We start from the raw sequence: 15,227 nt of genomic DNA on the forward strand, positions 1-15,227 counted from the left end.
GGACTGCAAATGTAACTAGCATTGTAGTGGTAGAGGTTTGGTCATTTTTCTCCTTGAAAACAGTTTCAACAAGTAATTCCCAAAGAGACTGTGAAATAAAAATGCTAGGCTCTAGACCTACTGATTTGAAATCTAGGAGTTTGGGTAACAGTTCTTGTTATGTTTGTCTAGTTATTAGCTAAGCCACCATATTTTTCTTTTTTAATCAGAGGTTTTTAATGTAATTTAAGTTCCAAATAAATTCAATTTGAGTTTTAACTAAATCAATTTGAGTATTAACCAAATGAGGTTTTGCAATTATATTTCAATTCAGCATGTTTTTACATAAAAATATTGATTAAAAAATATCTGAGTAAAGAGCTTGGAAGTCATCACTTTAATCCTCACAAGAAAAAGGCTGAACAAATTGAAAATCAATGACTTTTCACAAAATTTAGGTCAGAGGATAAATCATCACCCTGAAAACTAAACAACAATCACAGCTGAGACCACCTTTCCTGAAGCAGATGCTTCTAGGGCCAATAACTGGTAGGAATGCTTAAATAGCAATTGACTAATTGGTGTCACAATGAATATGAACTACCACTGAGTGATTAAAAAACTCCTTGGGTGTCAGTCTTAGGAAGACTGCCACATTTTCAGAATCAGGCCATACCATCAGATTTCCATAATGAAGATCAAAGAAACATCCTTTTGTGTTTCAGATAGAGGAAGCATAACAATTCTTAAGTGCACCTAGGGCATCCTCCAAAACTTTATTCTTATGAATAAAGTAGATAACATGAAAGAGCAAAGAGATGGAAACTGACTCCAAAGAGAATGTTGGAAATCAAAAACACTGTAACAGGAATGAAATATGTCCTCCATAGGCTCATCAGCAGACAGAACACATCTGAGGGAAAAAATCACTGAGTTTAAATATATGTCAGTGGGAATTTCCCAAATTAAAAAGCAAAGAGAATAAAGGATGAAAAAAATTGGAACAGAATATCAAAGAATTGTGGGAAAATTACAATTTCCCATACATATAATGGAAATACCAAATGAACAGAGAAACAGATAAAATATAGGATAATGACTGAGAATTTTGAACAAATAATAACAGCAAACAAACCAAAGATTCAAGAAGCCTATGAAGCACCAACCAAGATAAATATCAAAAAATCCCCCACCCTGAAATATTTAGGTATTAATATTTTAAAATATACAAGATCTGGGGTGCCTGGTTGGTTCAGCCAGTTAAGCATCCAATTTTTTTTTTTTGAAGATTTTATTTATTTATTCTTGAGAGACACAGAGAGGGGCAGAGATATGCATAGGCAGAGGGAGAAGCAGCTCCATGCAGGAAGCCCGATGCCGGACTCCATCCCGGGACTCTGGGATCATGCCCTGAGCCAAAGGCAGACACTCAACCACTGAGCCACACAGGCATCCCTAAGCATCCAATTCTTGATACTGGCTCAGGTCATGATCTCAGGGTCATGAGATCAAGCCCCACATCAGGATAGGCACTGGGTGTGGAGCTTAAGATTCTCTCTCTCCCACTGTCCCTCTCCTCTTCCTCTCAAAAGTACAAGATCTAAAGGGCCTACCAAACTCTAAGAAAGAATATCTAAATAAACAGAGAGATATTTCATCTTCATGGATAGAAGACTCACTGTCACTAAGATGCCAATTTTTCCCAATACGATCTAGAAATTCAATACAATCTCAATCAAAATAACAAGTTACTTTGCAGATATCAACAAAATTATTCTGACTTTTATATGAAGAGGCGAAAGACCCAGAATAACCAACAGAACATTGAAAGGAAAGAACAAAGTTTGTAGGCTCTTACTTAACTTTAAGAATTAATCTAGGGGCACCTGGGGCTGCTCAGTGAAGTATCTGACTCTTGATTTTGACTCTGGTCATGATCTCAGAGTGGTGAGATCAAGCCCTGTGTCTGGCTCGGTGCTCAGCACAGAGTCTGCTTGAAATTCTCTCTATCCCTCTCCCTCTGCCCCTCCTCCCAATTGCGTATATACACACATGCATGTGACTTCTCTTTAAAAAAAAATTAATCTTAAAAAAATTGTTCTAAATTGCCTCTAGAAATGCTGAGGGAATACATTTTTATTTTCCATTTACTTCATCTGTAAGAAACATTATAATGCTCTGATTTAATTATAAATGGCACCTCAAATATAATAATCTGAATTCTCAAGATACAGGTATGAACAAATAAAATTATGAATAATTCTACATATAGTTCATATATTAAGAGCAAAGATGCCAATGAACTAAAGAAACACACTGATTAAAAATATATTACTGAATTAGTGTTTAGTGTATATAGTTTCAGTGTTGTAAGATGCAAAAGTTCTAGAGTTTTGCTATACATACTTAACACCATTGAACTATATAGTTAATGATTAAGATGTTCCAGTTAATGTTATATGGGGTTTCTTTACAACTACAAAATGTTAATACTTTATTATAGTATTTGTTAGCATGCTTCATTCAGTAACTTAGGAAAGGCCTGAAGTTAATATGCTAACATATAAAAATAATAGAAGTATCAGCTTCAATATAATTTTCATTTGTACAAATTATTTCCCCCTTTCAAGACAAAAAAAAAGAGAGAATATAGATTGAAATTTTTCTCTAATTTGTTTTTCTTTAAATTTCCCCTAAACATGAGTTTAATGAACAAAAATGGAAGATTTTTAAGCTTACTTTTAATGCCTTTTATCCTAATAATTATAAATAAAAGATGAAGGACTAGTAAATTTCAGTAAATTTCATCTTTCTCCATAATTGAGTTCAGTGGATGACTATTACACAACAGCTATAAAGTAAACTCTTTAAATTTAAATAAATTAAAAACATGACAGAACACTCCATATTGGTTATCTTTACCATGCAATTTCCATTTAATGCTTACCTATAACTCAATTTCAAAAATTACATAGACTATTATTGAGGCAATGAAGTCTCTCGTTTTTAGAGAAGGTAAAAAAGACACCAGGTTTACTTTCACTGTGGTTTACTTTTAACACAATATAAGAAAAACAAAAATAAAAAATAAGCAAAGTTGAAAACATACATGAGTTTTCTCTGTCAAATTTACTAAATACACCACTCCACAGTTAGCTCCATTAACAAAAGGTATGTGTGTCGGTATGTGTGTGAATGTGTGTATGTGTGTATGACATCCCTAAAGTTTCAATGTAATAATCCTCAAACAGCACAAGCTAAAGCAGGCTCTCACTTCAAAACATAATAATCCATTTAAACCAAACAGGAAGATCCCTGCCCCAATATGTGACCACACAGTTGTCAGTAAACAAATACGTAATCTGTTTTTCTAAAAATGAGATACATAAACTACAGATAATAATAAACCTTAATTAGTGCACTTAACCAGTCTCTAGGAGCCCAAGAGAGAGGACAAAGCACGTTTCTGGGGAAACAAGACCTCCTCTAGTCATATTTGCTTCTGTAATGGTTTGGTACTAAAAACCATACCACTGATGAATCCCCAATGTGCCTGGGTCCCTAGGACATTCAATATTTAATAACATAGAAGTGGTCTACTGAATTACACCCTCTTTTGACCATGGGACAGGAAATTTTAAGAATTAAATTTTATTAGAGTAAGCTAAAGAAAATAAATAAATCTTCCTGTGCACACTGGAGACAAGTCTAAATCATGAAAAGCTGGAGAATATGTACCTGAATTCATTTAGGGCATCAACTATTCGATTATATGCCAAACTCCTCTGACTGGCATCAGCTGATCTCCGGCTCATTTTCATAGCCTTTAAAGCAAAGAAATAGTTAACTCTTACAATGATCACAGACAAAAAAAAAGGAAGAAAAAAAGTGAAAGACAAAGTCACTTTTTTCTACAACATTCTACCATCATATAAAGGCAGCACATTATATTTATAGTGGCTTTCTTCTTTGCACTTTTTATCATTAACAATTATAACAAAATCCAAATTTTTCAAATGTTAAATCTCTTACTGTAACTGTCAAATGACAATATCAACACAAAAATAAACTGATGTCGAGAGTTTCTGGGTTACGTAAAACTTGTTTTGTTTTTTTTTTACACATACAGAGCAAGACACAATGATATCTCAGTAATAACAGCTCATGGCTTCCTCCAGTATTTCACAGATGAAGTCAAGTAAGCCTTGTCAAGTAAACATTTTTTAAAATCTAAAACATAAGGATTCTAAGGAAAGATATCTCAAGTTATTAATAATATTTGCTTTCCTAAAAACATATTTAGCCAAGGTTGAGAGGCCTTGGTTTAGGCAGAAAAAAGGGAATCAGGATTAGCATTATGAATGTCAAAAAGAACTTTGTAGTTTTTTAGACTTTTTCAAAGAGAATGGACTTCTGTATTCCTTATGTAATTAAAAATATTTTAAATATACATATAAGAAGTCAGACTTTAAGGCCAGAATTCATGTTCATGCACATCCAACAGCTTCATAAGGTAAAAATGAAACTTATTTTGTTTTTACAAACTGTTGAGATTCCCAATTTATTAAAAAAGTGAATATTCTTTAGCTAGAATTAAACACTATTCTTAATTTTACCAGCAGTAAAAAATTAAATTTAGAGTATAAGTCTCAAAAGGTAGCACACGCTTCAAAATAATTCCCAAGGCACCCAGAAATAAAATCCATTTATTTTGATTAAAACAACAACAACAAAAACAACAAATAAGTGATAACTGTGAAAACTGGCCCTAAAAGAAAACTTCTTTGGGTGGTCTGGTATTTACTATATTTCATCATTAATTAACAGCTATAAAACTTTTTAAATTAAGTCCCATTTATTTATATAAAGGTATTCATTCATTAAGCTTTATCTTTCAGCTATAATAAAAAACGAGATGTTAAACTTATTGAACAAATATCCAAACAACTCTAAGTACTGCAATGTATGCTTTTAGGTTATAAAATGTCAAAGATGGGGGGATCCCTGGGTGGCTGGCTCAGCGGTTTAGCGCCTGCCTTTGGCCCAGTGCATGATCCTAGAATCCCAGAATCGAGTCCCGCATCGGGCTCCCTGCATGGAGCCTGCTCTCCCTCTGCTTGTGTCTCTGCCTCTCTCTCTCTCTCTCTGTGTCTCTCATGAATAAATAAAATCTTTTTAAAAAATAAATAAAATAAAATAAAATGTCAAAGAATTAAAACATTTAAAAAGTAGTATGAGTTTTATGCCTGAATATTTCAAGTCTTTTTTTTTTTTTTTTTTTTTTTTTTTTTTTATGATAGGCACACAGTGAGAGAGAGAGAGTCAGAGACACAGGCAGAGGGAGAAGCAGGCTCCATGCACCGGGAGGAGCCCGACGTGGGATTCGATCCCGGGTCTCCAGGATCGCGCCCTGGGCCAAAGGCAGGCGCTAAATCGCTGCGCCACCCAGGGATCCCTGAATATTTCAAGTCTTATACAATATTTCAAAAAATTCTCCCCGTAACTCAAAAGGTCAGTTCAGTGGCAGCTAAACATTATGTGTATTGACTTTGACAATATCAGATTACAAAAAGGAACAGCAGCCAACTGAAGAAAACGTCAACAAGTTCTAACTTCTGAAAAAGTAAGTGAAAATGGCCTTCACTCATTTGTTTGGTAAAAACGCATTGCTAATGATCTATTTGTCCTCTGATGGATTTAATGTGAATAACAAACATCAGTGTATTCTCTAGAGGTGGATGAGCCTCAGTCACTGCTGACTTATCCTCTGCTTTCTAGATCATTCAAATTGGTCTTCCTCTCTCTAGCCTCCTATTCCACTGTCTTCTAAAAAATGTACTGCTATATTAGTCTTCCTAAAGCACAATTCGGAGACAGTTTTAACAACAAACTCAAAACTTCTGGCAAGCATTCTAGATTCTTTGTGGTCTAGTTCCCATTAATTCTGCCAGCCATACCACCCACTACCCCCCTCTTGTATCCTTTCCCTTCCATATACTGTCAAAGGGATTAAGATTTTACCCCACTGATTCATTACTTTAACTTCCTGGGAATCTTTTCTAAAAAATAATATGGAAAATTCACCAGGATCTTAACTATAGTGTAGCTATAATAGTGAAAATGTAAAAATGACCTAATAGGAAAACTGTTACCTGATTTGAGAAAATCCTCTCAAATATATTTAAGAACAATTTACAATGACCCTAGAAATCTGTATGTTGCAATGATGAATTTTTTAAAATAGGCATATAATTAAAATAATATAGACACAAAACAATTCCAATCAAGTGAAAATACAATATACAAAGGAAAAGACCTGGAAAGACTTTCAGCAAAATGTTACAGTTATTTTTGGGTGGGAAGTATATCAATTTTTCTAGTTTCTTGCTATATCCAATTTTCAAAGCTTTGTGTTTAAAAAATCCTATATACCCCTTTAAGATGCAGTCCAAATGAAACATCTTCTCAAAAGGAAGTCATTTTCCTTTCCTATGAACAACTTTGCTTATCTTTTTTCTTTTCTTTTTTTTTAAGATTTTACTTAATATTTACTTGACACAGAGAGAGAGCAAGCATAAGCAGGGAGAGTGAGAGAGGGAGAAGGCGGCCCCCTGCTCCAACACAAGGCTCGATCCTAGGATTCTGGGATCATGATCTATGCAGAAGGCAGACACTTAACCAACTGAGCCATACATGCACCCCTTTTTCAGTTGTTCTATGTTCTATCTTATATTCACAATTTTCTTTCTTGTATATAAATTTATTTTATATACTATCAGCAACATGAGACACAACTTAACACTCCTACCTTCTTAAAACGCTTCCTTCACTTGGCTCCCCTTAAAAAAGTATCCTATCTTGTTTTTCCTTTTACTTGAATGGCCAAATCTCATTTCCCTCTGCAGTTCTTCCTTAACTCTTCAAATTTTAACTGCTGAAATGCTCCACAAATCAAGCCTAGGATCTCCTCTCCTTTCTTCTCTCAGTTTCAAGGCTCTAATACCATCAATATGCTGATGACTACCTAATCTGGACCTTTCCCCTAAACTCTAGACTCACATAACCCACTTATCAATGTCCAAGAGGCATTTCAAACAAACACCAGACTTTCCTCCATCAAACATATTCCATCTTAATCTTTCCCATTTCAGTACTGGCAACTCTATCCTTCTAAGTACTCAAGTGAAAAATTTCAAGCCTACTTGTACTGTTCTCTTTCTCATACACCCCAATTCAGTCCATCAACTAATCTCATTAGCTCTATTTTCAAAACATATCCACAATCTAACCATTGCTCATCACTTCCAAAATAAGTTGGTTTGAGTAGCCAGCCACCATCTCTCACTGAATCACTACACCACAGCCTCCTAACTGGTTCCCATAACATCCACCTTTGCCCCTAGAAATCTGTTCTTCACAAGCAGAAAGATTGATCCTAATAATGTCATTCCTCTGCTTGAAACTCTCCAATGATTTCCCATTTTTCTTAAGAGTAAATGCTAGTGCTCTTACAATGGTATCCTAAAAGTCCTTACATAATCTGAAGTTACTTCTAACCCAGCCCTTTGGTTTCCTTACTTTGCTCAAGCATCAGGGTTACTCCTAACACAAGGTCTTTGCCCCTACCTGGAGAATTTTTCCCTCATATAGTTGTGGCTCACTTCCTCCATATTCTGTATCAAACGTCATTTTATCAGAAGCCTTCATGGCTAGACAATAAATATTAGCAGTAACTTCAGCATTCCTTATAAATCTGTTTTATTTTTCCCCACAGCATTTACCATAATCAAAAATCATATATTTGGGGTGCCTGGTTGGCTTAATAGGTTAAGTGTCTGACTCTTGATTGTGGCTGAGGTAATGACCTCAGGGTCATGAGACAGAGCCTTAGTTCGGGGCACTACACTGGACATGGAGCCTGCTTAAGATTCTCTCTCTCCTTCTCCCTCTGCCCCCTCCCTGTTTGGCATGCATACTTGTTCTCTCTCAAAAAAAAAATTAAAAAAAAAAACCACCTTCTATATTCTTTTTTTTTTTTTTAAAGATTTTATTAATTTATTCATGAGAGACAGAGAGAGAGGCAGAGACACAGGCGGAGGGAGAAGCAGGCTCCATGCGGGGAGCCTGACGTGGGACTCAATCCCGGGTCCCCAGGATCACGCCCTGGGCGGAAGGTGGCGCTAAACCGCTGCACCACCCGGGCTGCCCAACCTTATATATTCATTTAGTCATTTGCTGTCTCATGATATCCAGAATGCTGCTTTTTTTGCATATTATCCTCAGTTGCTAGATTAGTGCTTGCCACATTATAGGCCCTCAGACATTTATTGAATGAATGATGAATGACTTTATAACATTTACTAGGTAGTAAGCTCCTTAAAAAGAGCTGAAGTCTATTTTCCATCTCCAGAACACTTTGCAGGGTACTTGCACTGTGGCTGTTAATTTTTCTGCCAAATGAATAAACATGATATTAAAGTAGGAGACTAGGTAAGACTCAGAGGAAAATAAAAGACATAAATCCACAACATGACTGTGCTTACCTGTTCTATTGCACTCTTTAGTTTGTTCATGTGGCTTTCAAAGAGAGGAAAATGTGAAAAAAAGAATTCATTAAATTTGTTATTTTCATCTTCATCTTTGGATAATGAAAAGATTACCCCAATTGCAATCTTCTTTTTCCTCACAATTCCTGGGTTAGGGCCACAGCTTTCATCTGACAGATTAAAGCTTTCTTCTATAGACCTTAAAAATAAATGTTTTTTTAAATTAAAAAAAAACACACAAAAATAATTAAATTCACAATTTAACCTCCTTGCTAATTAAATGTAAACTAATTAAAGATCTTTTCCTGTTTTATCAAGTAAATCTAAAAAAGTGTATCAACTCTTAGCTCTTTGAGAAATCCACTAGCTATTCCTTCATGCTCACATTTCTATAAGAAATTTTAACAGAGTCAGATTGCGAACATTTTGTTCAATTAGAAGTCACTAAAAAAAGAGATAACCTCCAAATCATAACCAATCTAAAAATGTCTGAATTTTAAGATTTACAGATGAGTCTGTTAGAATTTATTGTTATATGATCTACTTGTATCTCTTCTTCTGATTCCAGAAGTAAAGTTTTAAAAAGCAAAGACTTAAAAAAAAAAAAAAAAAAAAATCAAAGACTAAAGGGAGTACGTAAAAGAGGAACAAGAAGCTTCATTATCTATAGTTGCTTAACACAGGCTTAAAAAAAAAAAATCTTTCAAGAATGAATTAACTTGCCTAATTACAAACATGAAAAACTGAAATAACAAAACATGCAGTATATTAATCAAACACCTGCACAAAAGAGTTAAATAAAACTATAAAACTTTTAGGAAAAAACATTGAATTTAGCAATGGTTTCCTGGATATGACACCCAAAGGTACAGATAACAAAAGAAAAAAGAGATAAACTGGACTACATAAAATTAAAAACTGTTGTGTATCAAAGAACACTGTCAACAGAATGAAAAGGCCACACATGGAATGGGAAAAAATACTGCCAAGCATATGTGGTACAGGATTAATACATCAAATATATAAGGAACTCCTTTACATCAACAACAACAACAACAAAATCTAAATAAAAAATGGGCAAAACTATTATATAGACACATGGCGAACAGCACATAAAAACATAGTATCACTAGCCATTCGGAAAATGCAAATCAAAAGCACAATGAGACAATACTTCACACCCAGTAGGATGGCTATTATAAAAAATAAAAAAATTAAAAAAATTTAAAAACCAGAAAATTACTGTTGGAAAGAAGGTGGAGAAATGAGAATTCTTGTGCATTTCTGTTAAGAATGTAAAAATGAAACAGCCACTGTAAAAAACAGTTTGGAATGTGCTGAAAAACTTAATCACAAAATTACCATATCATTCAGCGATTCCACTTCTGGGTATATACCCAAAAAAATTGAAAGGAGGAACTCAAACAGGGTATTTTTACATCTATGTAGACATGAGCATTATTTGCAAAAGCCAAAAGGTCAAAGCACTCCAAATGTCCATCAACAGATAAGTGGAAAAACAAAATGTGACATATACATAAAATGGAATATCATTCAACCCTAAAAAGGGATAAAATCCTGATACATGCTATGACATGGATGGACCTTAAAGACCTGCTAAATGAAATAAGCTACACGTAAAAGGACAAATATTGTAGGATTCCACCTAGATGAGGTTTCTAGAGTAGTCAAATTCAGAGAGACAAAAGAAAATTTTTTTGAATGGTGAATGCCAGGAACTAAGGGTAGGGAGGAATGGGGAGTTACTGTTTAACGGATATAGCTTCAGTTTGGGGAGATAAAAAAGTTCTGGACATGCATAATGATGATGGTTGCATAACAATGGGAAGGTACTTATAATGCCACTGAACTGTACGTCTAATATTGGCTAAAACTACCAATAATTTTTAAAATGTAACACATTTAAAAAGTTTCAAGACTTAAAATACACAGAAATACAAGCCCAAGGCTCTAAAAACATCATTCAGAATTGTGTTTAAGGGAACCATTCAATTTTATTATAAAGTGAAGGTTCCAACTTACCATCTTGGAAATACCCCATTCTCCAAACTTGTTGTTTGGCTGCGTCGCCAACGTCGCTGGTAACTGCTGGCACAACTTCGGGTAAGTGAGGAGTTTGGAGAGGGAAACGGCGTAATAAGCAAACTGCTGAGAGATGCTGTCAAGTCGAAATAAATGCAAGTATATGTAAGCATTTAAAAATATGTCAATAAGCATAAAGATAAATTTCTTTTTTTAAGATTTTATTTGAGAGAGAGAGAGATAGCAAGAGGGAGGGAGAGGAAGAGGGAGAAAGAGAATGAGGCTTCTCACAGAGCAGGGAGCCCCCCTGCAGGGCTTGATCCCAGAACCCTGAGATCTTGACCTGAGCCAAAGGCAGGCACTTAACCAACTTAGCCACCTAGGCACCCCAAGATAAATTTCTCTTTAAGAAATTTAACAGTAGTGACTCAAATTTTCCATTTTGCTTCATGAGCTTCTAAAATTTTCATTTAAAAACTTAACATCATTGCTGGAGCAAAGTCCCAGAGGAGAAAAATCATATACTAACAGTGCATTGGCAAGAGACTTGTAGACATTCCCCTTTTTATATTCTTACCCTAACTCCCACTTCAGAAGAAAGGGCTAATTTGAAACAAAGCATTATCTCTTTGGCCATGAGATTGCCCCTAGCTTAGTTGAACACTTAGTCTTTAAAAGATATATGATGTGATTCAGGTTTTTTAAAAAAAATGTTAAGTTTGTCTTTAAATTCCAGTTAGTTAACATACAGTGTAATATTAGTTTCAGGTGCACAATATAGTCGTTCAGAGCTTTCACAAAAATCCCTTGCTCATAACAAATGAATGCCTTAATAATCCCCATTGCCTATTTAACCCATCCCACCCACCCCCCTCCCTTCTGGTAATCATCAGTTCTTAAGAGTGTGTTTCTTGGTTTGCTTCTCTCCCTTTTCTCCCCCTTGCTCGTTTGTTTTGTTTCCTAAATTCCACATGAGTGAAATCATATGGTATTTGTCTTTCTCTCACTGTCTTATTTTGCTTATTAGCTTAATACTCTGGTTCTATCTTGTTGCAAATGGAAGACGACTTCATTCTTTTTATGGCTGAGTACTATTCCATTATATAAACATACCAAATCTTGACCCACTCATCAGCTGATGGATACTTGGGCTATTTCCATAATTTGGTTATTGTAGATAATGCTGCTATAAACATGTACTGTAAACTATATAAATGTGCATGTATCTCTCTGAATTAGTACTTCTCTATTCTTGGAGTAAACAGTAGTACAGTTGCTGGACTGATGAGATTCCGTTTTAATGCAACAGCTATATTTTAAGAACGGAAGCTATATTTGAAAATAAGTGTTTGAATGTCATGTAAACATGTCATTTAAAAGCACATCTTACACCTTTCACAATGGTAGAATCAAAAAAAAACAAAAAGAGTATTGAGAAGGATATGAAGAGAAAGGAACCCTCACACACTGTTGGTGGGAATGCAAACTAGTACAGCTACTATGGAAAGCCACTATGCAAATTAGTATAGTATGGAGGTTCCTCCAAAAACTAAAAACAGAAATATCACATGACCCAATAATTCCACTACTGGCTATTCACTCAAAGAAAACAAGAACACTCATCTAAAAAGATAAATGTACTCCTAAGTTTACTACAGCATTACTTACAAAGAGGCAAGAAATGGAAGCAACTGAAATGTCTACTGATAGATGAACAAATAAGGAAGATGTATACAATATTATTCAAACATATAAAATAATGAGATCTTGTCATCTGAGACAACATGGACGGACCTAAGGATATGGTGCCAAGTACAGTAAGCCAGACAGAGAAAGACAAATACCATACAATTTCACTTATATATGGAATCTAAAAAACAAAACCAACAGAAAGAAAAAGATTCATTAACACAGAGATCAAACTGATGGTTGCCAAAGAGGACAGAGTTTGATGGGAAGGGCAAAAATGGGTGAGGGGGAGCAGGAGATACAAGTTTCCAGTTATGGAATGAGTAAGTCACAGGGATAAAAAAGACAGTATAAAGAGTCAGTGGTACTGTAAAAGTGTTGTATGGTGGTAGATGGTAGTAGCTACACTTCTGGAACACATAGCATAATGTATAGAATTTGTCAAGTCACTATGTTTACATCTAAAACAGATGTAACACTGTGTGTAAACAACTATATTTACAACTATGCTTCAATAAAAAGAATAAAAGTACCACTGACCCTTGAACAAGAGTTTGAAATCTGCAGATCCACTTATATGTTTTTCTTTGATAAATACAGTATAGCATTGTAAATGTATTTTATCTTCTTATGATTTTCCTAACATTTTTTGCTTATTTTATTGCAAAAATACAGTATACAATTCATATATAAAATATATGTTAATCAACTGTTCTTGCTATGAGTAAGGCTTCCTGTCAACTGTAGGCTATTAGTAGTTGAGTTTTTAGGGAGTCAAAAGTTACATACAGATTTTTCTTACTGCCCAGGGTGAGGGGAGGTTTGCGCCCCAACCCCTGGGTTATTGAAGGGTAAACTGTAATCATGAATTGCTTCTGCATAGGTAGTCAAGCCTCTGAATGTTTAATCACTTTCAGTAATAATCATGATTATACCTACTGAGCTCCAAAAAGAGAAAATCCTATAGATTGCTCTCTGGAGAACTCTAAGGGGTGACAGACACATTCCATTAGAACCCATTATGATTATAATTGCTGCAATCCCCTAATTGTGAGGATTATTCTCTTCCCAAAACCCCTCTCTCCAGAAACTCTTGCCTGGAGTGTCAAAAGCTACAACCCTTTGTTTTTCCTCAGACTAGGAATCCTCTCCTTTTCTGTACTGGATCTAGAGAGGAAAAGACATTAAGGGTTTGCTTTTGTTTGGCAATATTTCCAACCATATACCAAAAATTTGTGATGTAATCAAAAACAGGGAAGCATTATTATCATCTATAAAAAGATACGTATCACATGATTTTGATTACAACCATATACCAAAAATTTGTGATGTAATCAAAAACAGGGAAGCATTATTATCATCTATAAAAAGATACGTATCACATGATTTTGGACATCAGGAGTGAGAACTAAGAGACTGTCATTATGAAGATCTATTCAATTCTCGCTAACAAATTCAGTAATAAAGGGAAGAGCTTTATGTGCCATACAACTATCACTAATATCAATTAATTAATTAACATCAATGAATTAATTCTAAACTACTTCCTTAAAAAGACCACATTTTTCTCAATATTATAAGTAACTACTGTAAAACTTTGTAGTCTAAGACTAGATATGTATAACTAACCTGGGTGTAATTTTCAATGAAAACTCAAATGTTAATCTAAATTTGGAAAAACTATGTGGTAACAAATTCTGGTATTAAAAATAACCCTACTGGAAAAAAGAAGAAAATACACAATTAATTTAAAAGGAGTATATGAATTTAATGGCTTAAAAAAGCCTTACAGATCAATGCAGTCAGGTCCTTCAATTTATACCTAAAGAAAGTAAAGTATAGATATGAATTTATCACCTCTGAAATCTGAAATAATAACTAGATTCCTGTCACAGAAGAGAAAACTAAATCCCTAGGTTACATAGAAGCAACAAGTAATAAAAGAAATATACACTAGATTATCCTAAGAACAAGAATAAAAAATTCAGTTAGAAAAGAAGGGTGAGATTATTTGAAAGATCAAGATTTTTCATATTAGAGAGCTGGTTCTCAATTCTAACTGTCCATCAGAACGAGGTATTAAATTTTTCATTTTGTTTTGTTTTCAAATAGTTTCATCAGCCTTTCCCTAGACTACATGACAGTCTTGGAGTACATTTCAGGCATGTCAAACTTTTATTTTGAAACCTCTTGTTATTCTAATGCATACGTACGGATTACAATACTGATAAATTGGGACTTCCCATCAATACTCAAAAATGAATTATAAACAATTTAGACACCAGAGCCATATAATGTGACAATTCATATGGATAAACCACAGTGGATAAAGTTTCTCATACGTAACAATAATACAAGCCTAAGATACTCCTTTCGTTTATGCTATCTCTGAGTCCTAAGAAATACATTTTCTTTATACTGGAAGGCCCTTCTTCCATGCTTTCACCTGGATAACTCCTACTGACTTCTTAAAACACAACTCAAGTCTTATCCCTTGTAAAGTACTACTGGCCCCTGTTCCTGGCCCAAGCTAAGTTAGGTTTTCTTTCCCTAAACCTCTCTCCACATTTCTATCAGAGAACACATCATATGATGCAGGACAATTTTCCCGACTGTTTCCTCTGTAGACTCTCTGCTTGAATGTAAAATGTGGGCTTTTCTTTTTCTTTAATCTCTCACACATTTCAATAAAGGTTTGTTAGACAAATTTTGGGAGCCCATATTTGAAAACAATATGAATGGCATTGGTTCAAAATGCCTAGGTTTTTCTGGGCAAGCGACAGTCTGACAACTAAAAACTCTAGTTAAGAGTAAGCAGATATAAGCAAATGTGGGGGTTTTCTTTCCTTTTTTTTTTTTTTTTTTTTTTTTTTTTTTTTTTACTGTGCCATTTAAGCAGTCTCTTGAGCAATATTTTTTTCTTGTATTGGCTAAGTCTAAGCCAATGTGCACTCATCTAGGCCATGTTCC

At 34.5% G+C, this 15,227-nt stretch overlaps 1 protein-coding gene and 1 long non-coding RNA gene across 9 annotated transcripts in view; one reads left to right on the forward strand and one right to left on the reverse strand.

Moving 5' to 3' along the window:
* FNIP1 (folliculin interacting protein 1) overlaps nucleotides 1-15,227 on the reverse strand; it is a 155,207-nt gene that overhangs the window by 33,463 nt on the left and 106,517 nt on the right. For all 7 annotated transcript variants that reach the window (XM_038552083.1, XM_038552085.1, XM_038552082.1 and 4 more), the window contains 3 exons: nucleotides 10,569-10,704; nucleotides 8,523-8,724; nucleotides 3,718-3,803 (listed from right to left, as the gene is read on the reverse strand). In XM_038552083.1, coding sequence (XP_038408011.1) covers nucleotides 3,718-3,803; nucleotides 8,523-8,724; nucleotides 10,569-10,704 — 424 coding nt within the window. The remainder of the gene's footprint in view (nucleotides 1-3,717; nucleotides 3,804-8,522; nucleotides 8,725-10,568; nucleotides 10,705-15,227) is intronic.
* The window catches only part of LOC119873883, a 50,244-nt gene that overhangs the window by 17,518 nt on the left and 17,499 nt on the right, over nucleotides 1-15,227 (forward strand). The gene's annotated exons all lie outside the window — the stretch shown is intronic.

The sequence above is a fragment of the Canis lupus genome, chromosome 11 (genome assembly GCF_011100685.1).
Source record: "Canis lupus familiaris isolate Mischka breed German Shepherd chromosome 11, alternate assembly UU_Cfam_GSD_1.0, whole genome shotgun sequence".
Taxonomy (NCBI): Eukaryota; Metazoa; Chordata; class Mammalia; order Carnivora; family Canidae; genus Canis; species Canis lupus.